The sequence below is a fragment of the Limulus polyphemus genome, unplaced genomic scaffold (assembly GCF_000517525.1).
Source record: "Limulus polyphemus unplaced genomic scaffold, Limulus_polyphemus-2.1.2 Scaffold1341, whole genome shotgun sequence".
Taxonomy (NCBI): domain Eukaryota; kingdom Metazoa; phylum Arthropoda; class Merostomata; order Xiphosura; family Limulidae; genus Limulus; species Limulus polyphemus.
In genome coordinates this window covers 174,540-188,276 of record NW_013666951.1, presented here as the reverse complement: position 1 = coordinate 188,276, position 13,737 = coordinate 174,540, and the positions used below count along the sequence as shown (strand labels likewise).

Here is a 13,737-nt window from a genome sequence, read left to right as displayed (position 1 = left end):
AATGAAGAGCAAATAGATATCATATTAGTATACACAGTAAATGTTATCGACTCTCTCAGAATCCTTAGATTGTCATCGACTCTCTCAGAATCCTTAGATTGTCATCGACTCTCTCAGAATACTTAGATTGTCAGTCTCTTGTCATTTAGCTTTCTAAAAGAGCCTAAAACATGTTTGCTTAAACAGCTGGAAAACATTAACAGAGCTTGGAGTCGTAACAGCGTTCGTCTAAAGACAAATTTCAAACCAATATCTCTATGTTACAGTTACAAGAACCCCAGAAACGTGTAGTGGCTTTTGGTTCAAGTTTCCCATGTTTCACATATTTTATAAAACAGTTGGGATAGTTTTTACGTCTTTTTCTGTACTACGTAAGCTGCGTTATTAGAATATCAGACGACATTCAAGTATAAACTTTACAAGTTTATTATTTGAAACTTGGCAGAAATTTCTTCATAAACCGTTTGAAATAGGTTGTTCTTAGCGCAAAGATGAACAAAAACTGATTGATTTTTAGTGTTATAAGCCTCCAGACTTATTGCTGAGCCATTGGGAGAGAAGGTGGGCTTTAACAAATTAAAAAACATTAAAATGAGACAACTTTTCGTTAATAATTTTTTATATTAATATATCATATAATATTTAAGCAATAGCTTTATATTGTGTATTCAGTTATGGTGATTAGTTTATTTCTTATCGACGAGATTACAGTTGTATTAATGCCGTTAAACAAAGTAAAATAGAATCCATCCGTTTATGGACAAACCAGGGAATAACTCGGATTTGTAAATTTCAAGTCAAACTGGACACATTACGCGACGACATTAAGATTTCCTGCGATTATAATTCTAAGCATTTTATAAAGCCTAGAATGTATTCAGATTATTTTGACTAAGGTCCTCTAGAAAATCTTGGATGATCAACATGATTACATAGGTTTATTATTCGTCCAGAGTGTTCGTTAAACAAAATATTATAGAAAACATAAAAAAGACACATTAATTTGTATACTGAAGCGATCTAGATATGTTATGAAATTTATCTAAATAAAGTTTGATTTAAAAAAATAATAACAGCTTTATGTAAAGCTATTAAATACATTGGTATAAATGACGTTAGAGGGACTAAGTATCTAGATTTTTGCAAATGGACAAAAGTCAGCAAGTGAAAATCTCTTAACTCTAAATAATCCAATTAATAGTTTTTTTAAAGTAATGGTAATAACCCGAAAGTTTATGATTATCACTGAACATTGAAAAAAATACTTATTAAAAAAAGCACACACATATATATATATACATACATATATTCAAAAAGTTATATAAAACAAGTATCAATAAAAGAAGGGTCTTTGAACTATACTTCTGATCTATATAAGAGGCGTTGATATCAGCCAACTAGAGATAGAAGTAAATGATTGGTGAGAAGTTCCAGATCATATACTCACGACAAGATCCATATAATTTCAGAAACGGTCTCCAAGTTTGTTTTATAATTAAACCGCTATTCATAAAAAAATCGACATGGCTCTTTCCAAGAAATGTTTATAATTATTATCTGAGTTTGTGTCAATATGGTAGGTAACTTTCCAAATTGTTAGTTTTTAATTCATCTTTTTGTGAAATATTTATTAAACATTATTTCATATTGTTCGTATCATAATTTAATATTTTAATTATATGTATACGACGTACAGTACGGCAGTAGCGAACCGGTCAATTAGCACAATATTATTGTGTCTGCTGGACTGACAATAATTATTATGCAACATAGATAAGGAACTTTATTAAGTGTTAATATTTATGTACATATCCACATTTCCAGTAGAATAGTTTTGATCCATTTCCTGATTATGGAAATTGTCTACCTGATGTTTTTTCTTTAATCCACCCTACAGTAACATTCGATATTGAGATTTCCTGATTTACTATTTTTCAGCAGCATTGTGGTATGTAGTAAGAAAAACACTTTTACAGGGGCAAACTCAGTAATTTGCTATGCTGGTTTTGGCTAATGTGAGCAAACTAAACAAAACAATAAAAAAGTGGAATTATTTAAACGCAAGTAAAATAGAAATATGAAATTTTCACAATTACAGAATTATTAATATGTCCAAAATTGGCATAGGTAATTAAAATGGCATTTTTTTTCTCCATATTTTCTGGTCTGTCCCGTCGTTTTGTACTATCCTAACAGATAATTTACAAAAATAAGGTATGTGAACAATATCCCTGACTAACAGTGTCTTACAATATTTAAAACGAAATTCGGGTATATAGGTTGTTGGCAATGGTAAAGAACATTAAATTAATTTTGGGGTGTTTCCAAACGTGCACCAATATTGAAATAGTAAGTGCTTAAAACGTTATTTAATTTATATGTAATTTAAAATCCAAGTGAGTTTTAAATAATAATAATTTAATAATATTAATAATGTAAGGTTATGCCACGAGTTAGTATACACTGATCTTAATGGTGAACAGTCTGTGTACATGAATACATAACGTTCTATGGTACGAAAACTGTCGTACAGTCATTAATAACCTTAACATCGTTAAGCCTTTTTCTCTTCGGAAAAAGTGTTCATTGTTAATATTTTAAGCGTCATCAATTTTCAGTATATTCCAAACCTAGTTTTAACCTTTTCTGTATAAATTGTTCAGCATTACCGTGATCCAGGTAGAAAACAAAACCTATGCATGCAACTTACAGCTGTGACGTCAGGGGCAGGGGGCGGAGTCGTACTTCCTTCCCGCTGTGTGGACATACCTAATATTGGATGTTCAATGTAAAAGTCGACTTCTACTTTCTTGCTTCTTGATGAATGATTGCAATATCCGTCGAAACGAGGATAAAAGAAGAAGAGATTGTCTTGGCAACTTCAAAAATTGGGTAAGATAGGTGCTTAAAGTTTTGGCTGAAATAATTTTGCCTAATATTTACTTGAAGTTTGGGAAATTAAGAGAATTCAGAGGTAAGTAAATGTCACGCTAACATCACAGGCTAGCGCCAGGTTTCTTCTCCTGCTGCTTGTCCCTGTCAGGAGGTTGGTCAGAGTGAAACGGTGTTTGAATACGACCATAAGGTAGCCACTGCTCCTCTCCTGTAAATATCCGGGCAAGTCACCACTCGACAGGATATTTAATTTAAAGCAATAAGACACCGATTAATGACAGTAAGAGTCGATATGGGGCTGGAACGGAGTGCCACCGCTCCGGTTTCACTTCTGATTGGCTGAAAACTTCCCTTTAATATGCTAGCATTCAAGCACGAGAGGAGTGACGTCTTTGGATGGTATACGATTGGCTCAGTAGACACATGATTACTAAGAGCACGCGGCGGGAGATCGAACTGCTCCCTATTATACGAAAAGAATCCAGAAACGAACCTAGTTATATAATGTTACCACATGCCTCGCGCTTAATATGCAAATAAGAGTGCACGCGCAGAACTAGAGGCTAGTTTGAAGCTCTTTATGTAATCGACTACAAAGTACATTCTCAAACGTTAAACGAGAGTTGGTTAGAGGAAAAACTATTATAAAGAGAGAGAGTCGAATATTGAAAGAATTGTTGGAAGGTTTGCGTGAGCGTTGTCCATCTTCAGCTACCATGCGTATAATAATAACCGTGTCTGTCTGTTTACTCTTTCAACAGGTACAGTCAACGAGGCGTGAGGTACTGCTTTCTAACAAAACGAAAATTAAAACAAATTGCGGTTTCTCTTTCAATTAATTAAACAGACTCGGTAGGGAGCAGATTACATTTGTATGCTCTAATAAAAAAAAGATTGAATTTGTTTGGAGTTGAAACGACATGTCATTATATAGTAAAAAATGGCCATTTATTAAACCAGTAGACACATTAATCGCTCTTTCTTAAGTCAGATTTATCATTATGAAAGCAACAATAAATTCTGTTAACTTAATATGTAGACGAGTAATGTTACCATTAGTACTAGCTTTGTTGTCTTGCAAAATATGTGGCAAAATCTAAATTTATAAAGGGAATACATATTAGCAAAATTATCTAGACTGTTTACATAATTAAATTATTTAAAAAACATGGTTACTGTTATATCGTGCGGAATAGAGTGAGATTATGAGAGCTGTTTTCAGGGTAGTATAGGCAGAGTAGATAACAGTAGCACTGAATCTTTCATGGACTGCCTTTGCTTGGTGAACGACGTTTTCAGTCATCATCAGGTCACTGTAATCTAAGTTCATGTTTATGCCAATATTAAGAGATAGAGCCCTAAACGTTCAATGTAAATCTATACCTTTTTTCAACCACTGGACGTACGAAACTAAACAAGGTTACTGGAGAGGAGAAAATATCGTAAAAAGAAAGCAAAACTGAATTGAACGAAGGCGACGTGGAACATTTTAGGTGAAGTATTGGTATTGATATTGGTATTCTACATCTGAATGATACCTTATATGGCACACGGGTTAAACGGCCAGCGGTCAGAGATTTCTTAAGTCGAAGTATAGTCATACCTAATATTAATCTGGGGGGAAAGTATCCAGTAAAAAGCACCCTCACCTATGTGGTTACTCTTAACCGTATAACAGAATGGCATCACAGTTGTAGCGCTCTTACAGATGAAAGTGTTGAAAATGGCTAGTGCATATCGTTACTCAAACCTTAGACCTTTCGATACGCATCCCAGCAAGCGTTGGAATGTAGGTCACCCGTGAACGATGTACACATAGTCAGTGTAATGAAAAAAGAAGATAATATTCTGATGAAATAAGTCTTAGAGAACACAGCAATAAGATAAACTAATAGAACGAATTACTGAGTGTAGAGGTAAAAGAATGGTAGAACAGCAGGGTACTCAAGAAAGTTATCCAGAAAAAAAAATTAAGCATTTAAGTCAAATGATTTTGTTTGTTTGTTTTAGAGCAAAGCCACATTAGGCTATCTGCTGTGTCCACCATGAGGAATCGAACCCCGGATTTTAGCTTTGTAAGTCCATAAATTTACCGCTGTCCCACCGGGGGACAATGAAAGGAACAAATTTTTTTATGGTAACAGAAATGACGAAAACTGCTTTGTCACTTTAATAAATATCATCAAGTTACCGTGTCGCGTGTATATTTCGTAAGTGTAGCGCGGTCTTGTAAGAGAAATCCAGATTTCTGAGTATTATACAAACCAGTAATTTAAGTAATTATCTCTGTCATCTAACCACTGTAGTGGAAGGATGTTGTTATGCTACACTATCACTGACGAGTTTAAGACGAAAATCAAATATAAAAGCACAGAAAATGTTTCTAATTTAGGTTCATGATTTTATTTACAAAAACTTATTTTCTTTATATCGTCTTCTTTATTATTTATTTTTACCTCAATGGGACGCTAAAACAATTATGATAGCAATACCTGAAAAAGCGGTTTCTCTCTTAAGCAACCTTGCGCTATGGTTTGGTTTGTTGGAAGTTATACACAAAGCTACACAATGGGCTATTTGAGCTCTGCCCACCACGGGTATCGAAACCCGGTTTCTAGTGTTGTAAATCCGCAGACCACTGTGTATGTGCTGTGCCACTGGGGGGTCTTTGCGCTATGACAGGCCGAAAAAAGAAAAAACAAGATGGAAGAAAACTGACTCTTTGGGAGTGTGCTATATTCACTGTGGATGTTTGGAGATGTCTTTCTAATAATTAACACATCTTCATCAGGTTTCACGTAACAATACGTAAAAGAGTCATTGCCTACAAAATAAAACCTATTTAAAACAACACGGTCTTTCTATATTTATTTTTATTCAATATACAGTGTTAGAGAAAAGAATCGTAAAGTGCTCTGATCAACAGATGTTTCACGCCAACGTTGACTCCATCCCTGTTGTTATTTGAATTAAATGAAGAACTTAAACATTGTGGCATAATAGAAAACTATTCTTTAAGTAACATTACATGCAACGCTCAATGTTATGCATCTGTAAGATCGAATTGCTTATATCATATAACGTATTATATATATATATATATATATGTGTGTGTGTGTGTGTATATGAAAATATATGTTGCATATTACAACAAAATAACATATTATATACATGTATATTAAAATGTAATTCTTATATGTCACGTGCTATTTATAATATAACAGAATATCCTGCTCATGCATTGTTATGCAATGCATTATGTAAGTAAGAAAGGCTTGCTCAAGTATCATGTCACACGCAATAAGATATGTGTCCAGTAATGTATTATTGTGTATTTATGTTTTATTTATGTGCATCGAAACTTATTTAATTATTTTTCCAGATGAGTGTGTAATATGCATTTAGTCACAAGTACGGACATTAGCTTATGTTAGGTTCTGTGCTGAAATATCAAGTATTGTTATATGTCACCACCAGGATTGTTTCTTCACTGTTTAAACATGACATCTTTAGTAACTACACGGTATCATAGGGATATGATTTGAGTATCAGTTCTTTTATTTCTTACAGCTTTGGTTACACATTCTACTAACAAGTTCCACGCTTGTCACAGAACTCTGGCTGTCTCCATAAACAGTCATCAATAACAACTTGTCGTAAAGACTTTTAGACATAAAACTACCACATTAGCACATCAGCTATGTGGCTTAATGAGCATACGTGATGTTAGATTATAAACACCAAAACAGCCAATAGCATCCATATAACATCCTAGAATCCTTACTACGAACTAGTTCGTTATTTGAACACAAGCTATACAGTGGCGGTGCATTGTGGGATAGTAAATGTATTTCGCCATATTGTGATAATTAAATATCTTCAACAGTATCTGAAATTCGTTGGTTTATTGGCTGTACTTAACATACTTTTTTACTGCGATTGTATGTTTTAGTACTGTTGAAGTTTAGAAAACATTTTTTTTTTGTGAGTTCAGCCAGAGACTTGTGTAACACTTCAACAGCTCGTGACTTCCAATCAAGTTAAAAGCCGGGTGTCCACTAGTTGGTCACTTGCGTGGTCAGTTTCATCAAGCGCTTACTGGTTGGTTCCACTGAGCTAACAAGCGTTTGTTCGGGATTAACTTGAGGCTAGGAGCTCGCGCGTTCACGACAAGCATGCGGTAGGAAGAACGTGACACACGCAGTCTCGCCAACAGCATCACCCCGTCTGCAGGAAACAGTCACGAGTCCCTCGAGGTTGTGGCTCTCCACCGTTTGCCAAGCTAACGAGGGTCATTAATTACCGAACGGTCCACAATACGATTACGAGGTCAAGGAAGAACTTTTCGTCGGAACAATGCTTATGTACTAAAACAGTTTACAAGGGAAAACTTCAGCTAGCCACCAGTAGTGCGCGTAACAACGTTTCTCAGCAACTTTTTGGGTGGCTAATTCTATTGCAGCCCTTCTACGAACACAGAGAGGAAGACAATAGCCTCCCCTGGCGACACACTAATTGAATCGGGTCGTTGTTTTGTAGATTCCGACTAAAGCTTCTGAGAGGAAAGAAATAACCCAACTCCCGGTGCTGAGGACAATAGAATAACAGGTTATGGCTGAGTGCTGTTTATTGCTTTAACCTACAGTAGCATTTCGATCAAAACATGAGGATAAGCTAGAGTAACGAATCTGTGGATTTACATCCTAGTATATTGTGGTTTTATAACGTTAAAGATCAAAACAGGAGGATAAGCTAGAGTAACAAATCTGTTGATTTACATCCTAGCATCTTGTGGCTTTATAACGTTAAAGATGAGATACCGCTGAGATAATTCATTTACAAGCACTTTTCAATTACCAAAGAACATTGAAATACGCGTTTTATCTGTCTCTAACTCAATAAGAAAACCGTTAATTAAGAAAGGCGTAAGATTTCCAAATATAAGTACCTTTGGCAATGTTTCTGCCTTAATGAAAACAAATTTGGAATGGCTGTAATGTATAAACATATGTTATTTTGGTTTACGCAATGATAAACAGAAATACTGTAAAGCTAAGCCTAATTTTATCGTAATACCGGAATTAAAACAAAAAACAATATTTTCAAAAATCTCTAGTTTCTTTATTATGCATATGTAATTCGTAATAAATTCTGTTCATGTCCTGTTTAATAAGATGTGATTTGATGCCACTTCTTGAAATAACTTCAGACGTTTAGCTAATGAAACAAACGTATAAATGTTATGAAATTTGGTTTAAGGATCGGTTATGGTCGAGAGAAGTGAGAAATTAGTCGACTTTTGGTCAGTCCCCAAAGAATTAGGAGAATAAGGAACTAAGTGGTTAGAGGAATCGACTACCTTTCTTGTTTAGCCGCTGTGGGGTTCGTGAAACCCTTTACGATCATGGGTACTAAAATACTAATTACGGAAAACAAGTGTGCAAGATCAGACAGAAAGGACCTGTTAGTGATATTTTGAGAACAAAATATGAAAGATAGGTGTTTTTTTAAAAAAAAGAGTGAATGGATAAACCGAGGGAGGCGAGGAAAAAGTAAAATACTGCCAATAAGAAAGAAACCTAATTTTTATGTGCTATTGATACAATAATAAACAGCAATTTGTTGCGTTCATATTTGGTATGAGTCAGTTCCTGATAGAAATAAGTATAATCTTAATACAGTTTAAAGGAAATCAAATGCGAGTACAGCCTAATTCACAACAAAGTGGCATAAAAACAATCGTAACAAAGTGATGTCATAAGTAGAATATAAAACCATGTTTTTGACATCTAGCAATAGATTAAACACATAAAATTATAAGAAGTTGATATCTAATCCTAGAACATTAAAATTTGGCATAAAATTCAAGAAATATATGCTTCATGATTTATCTCATTGCACAGCAGGAAAACCATCTATACGCTTTCTTGAGCGTTGATGGCTTGTTTCGTTGTTAAATACAAAGCTACAGAATGGGCTATCTGTGCTGTATCTACCACGGGTACCCGGTTTTAGCGTTATAAGCATACAAACTTACTGCTGAGCTACTGGGGGTTGAGTATTGATGGAGATGCTCACAAGATCTTTAATTATGTTAAACTAAGAAAACATGAAATATTCTGTACAAGTTTACCTGAGTATATAATCTTTATAATCGAAATGTTATAAGAAAAGTATGACCAAAGAAGAGGGATGAAAGGCAGCTTATTGTTAAAGAGAAGTCCAAAGAACTTTGTCTTAGACACCACAGGAATTTGCTTTCCCCCAGATGGAGCTTGGCATCAAAAGGAAGTCCTCAATGGAAACAGAAATGCATACAAATGGTTTAGATAACAGAGAGATAAACCATTTAGAGAACGTGCCCTTGTACACTTGACTTTAAATTGCTTTATGTGGTGTGGTGTATTGAACTTCAATTTGGACATCCTAGTTGATTCAGGTAATCCATTCTTTCCAGTGGAGATTCGCATAATAGCTGATATTCCTTGATTGACGAGACCACCAAAATTCTCTGATTCAAGGTATGTTAAATAGAACTTTGTGAACAATAACTCATCTTAAAGAATTCAAAACACTACTGAGGATTTCCTCATTACGTGTGTCTCCAATAGCGTTTGACATCAATAAAAGATGAATGTCCTGTGGTCGCGATCTTCGAAAAGCAGCTCCTCAAATTGTAATTTCTTTACCATCTTTGGAATGTCAGCAAACTACTACTATATATATAATGTCATCAATGTCCTTTAAGAATGTCCAGTCCTTACAATTTGTTGAACCTAATCTTGATATGCTGAAGGTACTCCAGGCCTTCCTGTCTACAGGAATTTAAGGCCAAAGCTGCAATCGCTAGGATCTTCTCCTCCCCTTCCTGAAAAGGTATGCTGAACAGATAGAACTTTTCCTGAGAGATATCTTAACATCGCGGGTCGTTCAGTCATAGATATATATCCTAAGATTAATGAAATAAGGAACAAAATAGAAATGTTATTAATAATTATAGGGAAGATTACCATTTGTGTACTGAGATCCCAGGTGATGAGCAACAAGGCTCTAATATTGATTTATTGTCTGAAGTATATCTTTAAATTACATCACATTAAGATATTTAACAGTTTAAAGGTTTCCTATCTTAGGTCTACGTTTGGTTATTTACTCAGAAAATATGTAAGCTGAGAAAATCTCTTAAGGTTAAGATATTGTAGGTGTTGATAAAGAATTTTTCTAACTGTACTTATTACAGTTTTCAGTTTTTACTAGGTTGGTGTTAGGTGGCTCGTCTCGCAACTTGTGGGTCGCGGATTCGAATCCATTCATCAAACACACTTGCCCTTTTAGTTATGGGAGCGTTATAATGTGACGATCAGTCTCACTATTCCATTAGAGTATCCCGAGAGTAGAAGGTAGGTGGATGGTGTTAACGATCTGTCTTCCTTTTAGACTATCATTTGTAAATTAAGAATGGCTAGTGTAGACAGCCCTCGAGTAGTTTTTGTGTGAAATTCAACAAATAAATAGTTTTTCTTGGCTGTTAAGATTCAGTACCACGAGAACATTATAATTATTTGTATCCGAATAGTATCTAAAAGTGCTGTTGATAATAAACCGGACCAATCTTAAAAGAAATTAGTATTTCAACTAAGCGGTAAAGTAACGAAGTAGTTAATACTCAAGAAAAACCACTAAGCCTGACAGGACTACCAAACCGTTTTAGGAATCAGCTAAGGATCTGATGCTTAAACACTGTAATCATCATCCATAATTATGCATAAGGTTCAATTATAGATTTAGAGAAGTTTTGTTTGGTTGTTGTTGTGTTCTCTGTGCTGTGTCCACCACGGGTATCGAAACCCGGTTTTTAATGTTATAAGCCTTCAAACTTACCGTTGAGCCACTGGGAGCGTTTAAAAAGTGTCAATGCAATTATGTGCACAATAATCAACATGAAATCTCTGCACTTTGATCAATAACACTGGATTCCCTCCCCAGTGGCTTAGCGACAATTCTACAAATTTACAACGCTAAAAATGGGCCTTCGATACCCGTCGTGGGTAGAACATAAGTAGCTTATTGTGTAGCTCTGCGCTTAACAACAACCAAACTCAAACATTAAATTCCTAACAATCATTTAGCTGTACTGTGTTTTGCATGTATCTCAATATCATTTGTTTCTAATGAAAGTTTATAATCCAAGTTGCAAGAAATTCGACGTGCTCGTGATTCAGTTACTTATCCTTCGTGTTTTAAAACACTAATTAAAGTTTGAGGCATTCGCTCAACGTGATACGAACATATTTTTAGATTATTTGATAAGTAGTTAGCATACAGTTAAATTTTTCCCCCTGTTTATAATTAGATCTATTTCAAGGTTCTTGTGGTACAGATAATTGTCAGTTTAATTATATAACATTTCTCTACTTTCGGTATCCAAGTTCGTTATTATATCAGTCTTGTTATCTCCATAACGAACAAATATTATATTAAAACAAATTAGAGGATTATATATATATGACACCGCAGTCAATTACTTTAAATGAGTCAGTTTTCATGTGCTAATTAATTTATTACTGTGTCTAATTATTTGCTTTCCATCTAAAATACATACCTCCTAAGTGTACTGTGGGGGGGTATCAGTTGTACGTCTGCCAAGCATGTTGTTGATCCCCATGTCATTTGAAATAAAGGATAATTTCACAAATGAGATGACGTTGTACACAGCCAAGATATTTTACGACATCTGGCTAAAAATACATAAATAAACATTTTAAGTATGAAAAAAGCGTCAAGAGTCATGTCTGTCAAGTAAAAAAAAGAAAGTCTAAAAATCATCGAACCCTCAATCCCTTTATGTAACGTTGAGTTTTACAATCTCTCACTTTGGAAAAACTCAGCGCATTCTTATTTTAAGTGTTTCATCTTAAGTCTTGTAGATATTTTGAATAATTAATAGTCAATCTGAGTAAACATGTTCGACTTTATACAAAAATATATTATCCCCCCCCCTAGTGGTTCAGCGAAAAGTTTGAAGACTTATAATACTAAAATCCAGGTTTTAATACCCGTGTTTGGCACAGCGCATAAAAATATTTATGGTCAAATTAGTTTCTTTATTGCAACAGTTCTTTAAATACAGGATTTCTAGAATATTACAAAATGATTCTAATCGCAGACACCTCAAATTTATAAGTACATTTGTCTTAGGCTAATATTAGTTAAACCTTTATTAAGTACGGCCTATAAAGAGATAAATTAATACTGTAACTTGTGCACGAATTTTTCTTTAGTTTAGTTAGGGCTAAATTTTACCGTACTTAATACTATCAATAAATAAACTCACAATGTTATTCTACGAACTAAAGCTAGACCTTTTTTAAAACTTTGGTAAACTTATAATATGTTTTTGCGTAAAATGTACACTAAAGTATATTTTTACATCCGCCTTTTGTTTACTTCCGTTGAACTAAAGTGCGCTCGCATGCGTATTTAGATAGTTATGTTCCCATTTTCAGGACAGACAAAAACTAAGTATTATTATAATAGATTACCGAGTTGATTTTCAGTTCTGATCTCTGTAGGTAGATCGCTTTGGTCAGAAACTATTGTTAATTAACATGCAGTCAGTGATTTAACTTCAAATATACATATAATGATAACAACTAAGGAACTGAGAACTAGCATTATACAATCTGTAGTTTTTAGGCTTACAAGGAACAGTTTTGTTTGTTTGTTTTAAAGCAATGCCACATTGGACTATCTGCTGTGTGCACCGCGGGAAATCGAACCCGGATTTTAGCGTTGCAAGTTCGTAAACTTACCGCTGTCTCACCGAGGAACAAGGATGAAATTACAATAAAGTTTTGAAGAAAGTAACACTTTCCCCTATCGGAAAGTTTATGAACTACGAGGTTAGGATGGCAATGTGTGTAATCTTCTAACAAGGCCATTATATATTCTTTCGCGAACAGGAAGGGTTTAAAAGTCAACGATAATGATTATGTTTTTCAAAAATTAAAGTAGTTATCGAAATAAATTAAAACAGTTCTTAATTCAACCTTAAAATTATTGTTAAGAATGTTTTAATGTAATGCTGTCTTCCTCTAAAGTTACTTTTGTTGACTTTAGTATCTGTGAGTTTACTTTTAACATTTTAAGACTGTAACCTAGGCTCGAAAACTTTGGTCTACATCTTTATAACGTTAAAAAGAAAATGTTTAAAATCATGCCAAACCTTCAGTGATAATGTCGTATAAGCTAAAGTACCTTTACGCTGGAAATATAAAAACAAGCTTTATCACACTTAAGGCATGTTGAAGAGGGAGATTATTTGAAAAAAATATTACAATATGTATTAAATAATTTATTATATATGAAGTTCCTAATTTCATAAGCGAGTAAACTGTTTAATCCATTTATACAATAATGAGAAACACCTCAAACAATGTTTCTGTTCACAATAACAACTAGTGAGTTCGAGATGTGAATGGTAATAGGGAAAACTGTTTCTGTTCACAATAATAACTAATGAGTTCAACATGTGAATGGCAATAGGGAAAACTGTTTCTGTTCACAATAATAACTAGTGAGTTCGACATGTGAATGGCAATAGGGAAAACTGTTTATTTTCACAATAACAACTAGTGAGTTCGAGATGTGAATGGTAATAGGGAAAACTGTTTATTTTCACAATAACAACTAGTGAGTTCGAGATGCGAATGGTAATAGGGACAACTGTTTATTTTCACAATAACAACTAGTGAGTTCGAGATGCGAATGGTAATAGGGACAACTGTTTGTTTTCACAATAACAACTAGTGAGTTCGAGATGTGAATGGTAATAGGGAAAAC

The 13,737-nt window shown here is 34.2% G+C and overlaps 1 protein-coding gene across 5 annotated transcripts in view; it reads right to left on the bottom strand.

Moving 5' to 3' along the window:
- Nucleotides 1-13,737, bottom strand: part of LOC106463165 (SKI family transcriptional corepressor 1 homolog-B-like) — an 86,448-nt gene that overhangs the window by 41,078 nt on the left and 31,633 nt on the right. Inside the window, exon 2 of one of the 5 annotated variants that reach the window (XM_022390615.1) lies at nucleotides 11,498-11,633. The exons of 1 other annotated variant lie outside the window; for it this stretch is intronic. Coding sequence is in view for 2 of the 4 variants with exons in the window: in XM_022390611.1 (XP_022246319.1) it covers nucleotides 2,711-2,767 (57 nt within the window). In the remaining 2 variants the exon portion in view is untranslated. Of the gene's footprint in view, nucleotides 1-2,710; nucleotides 3,205-11,497; nucleotides 11,634-13,737 lie in introns of those variants that run through there. 3 more of the 5 variants (XM_022390611.1, XM_022390614.1, XM_022390613.1) reach the window with 3 other exon arrangements.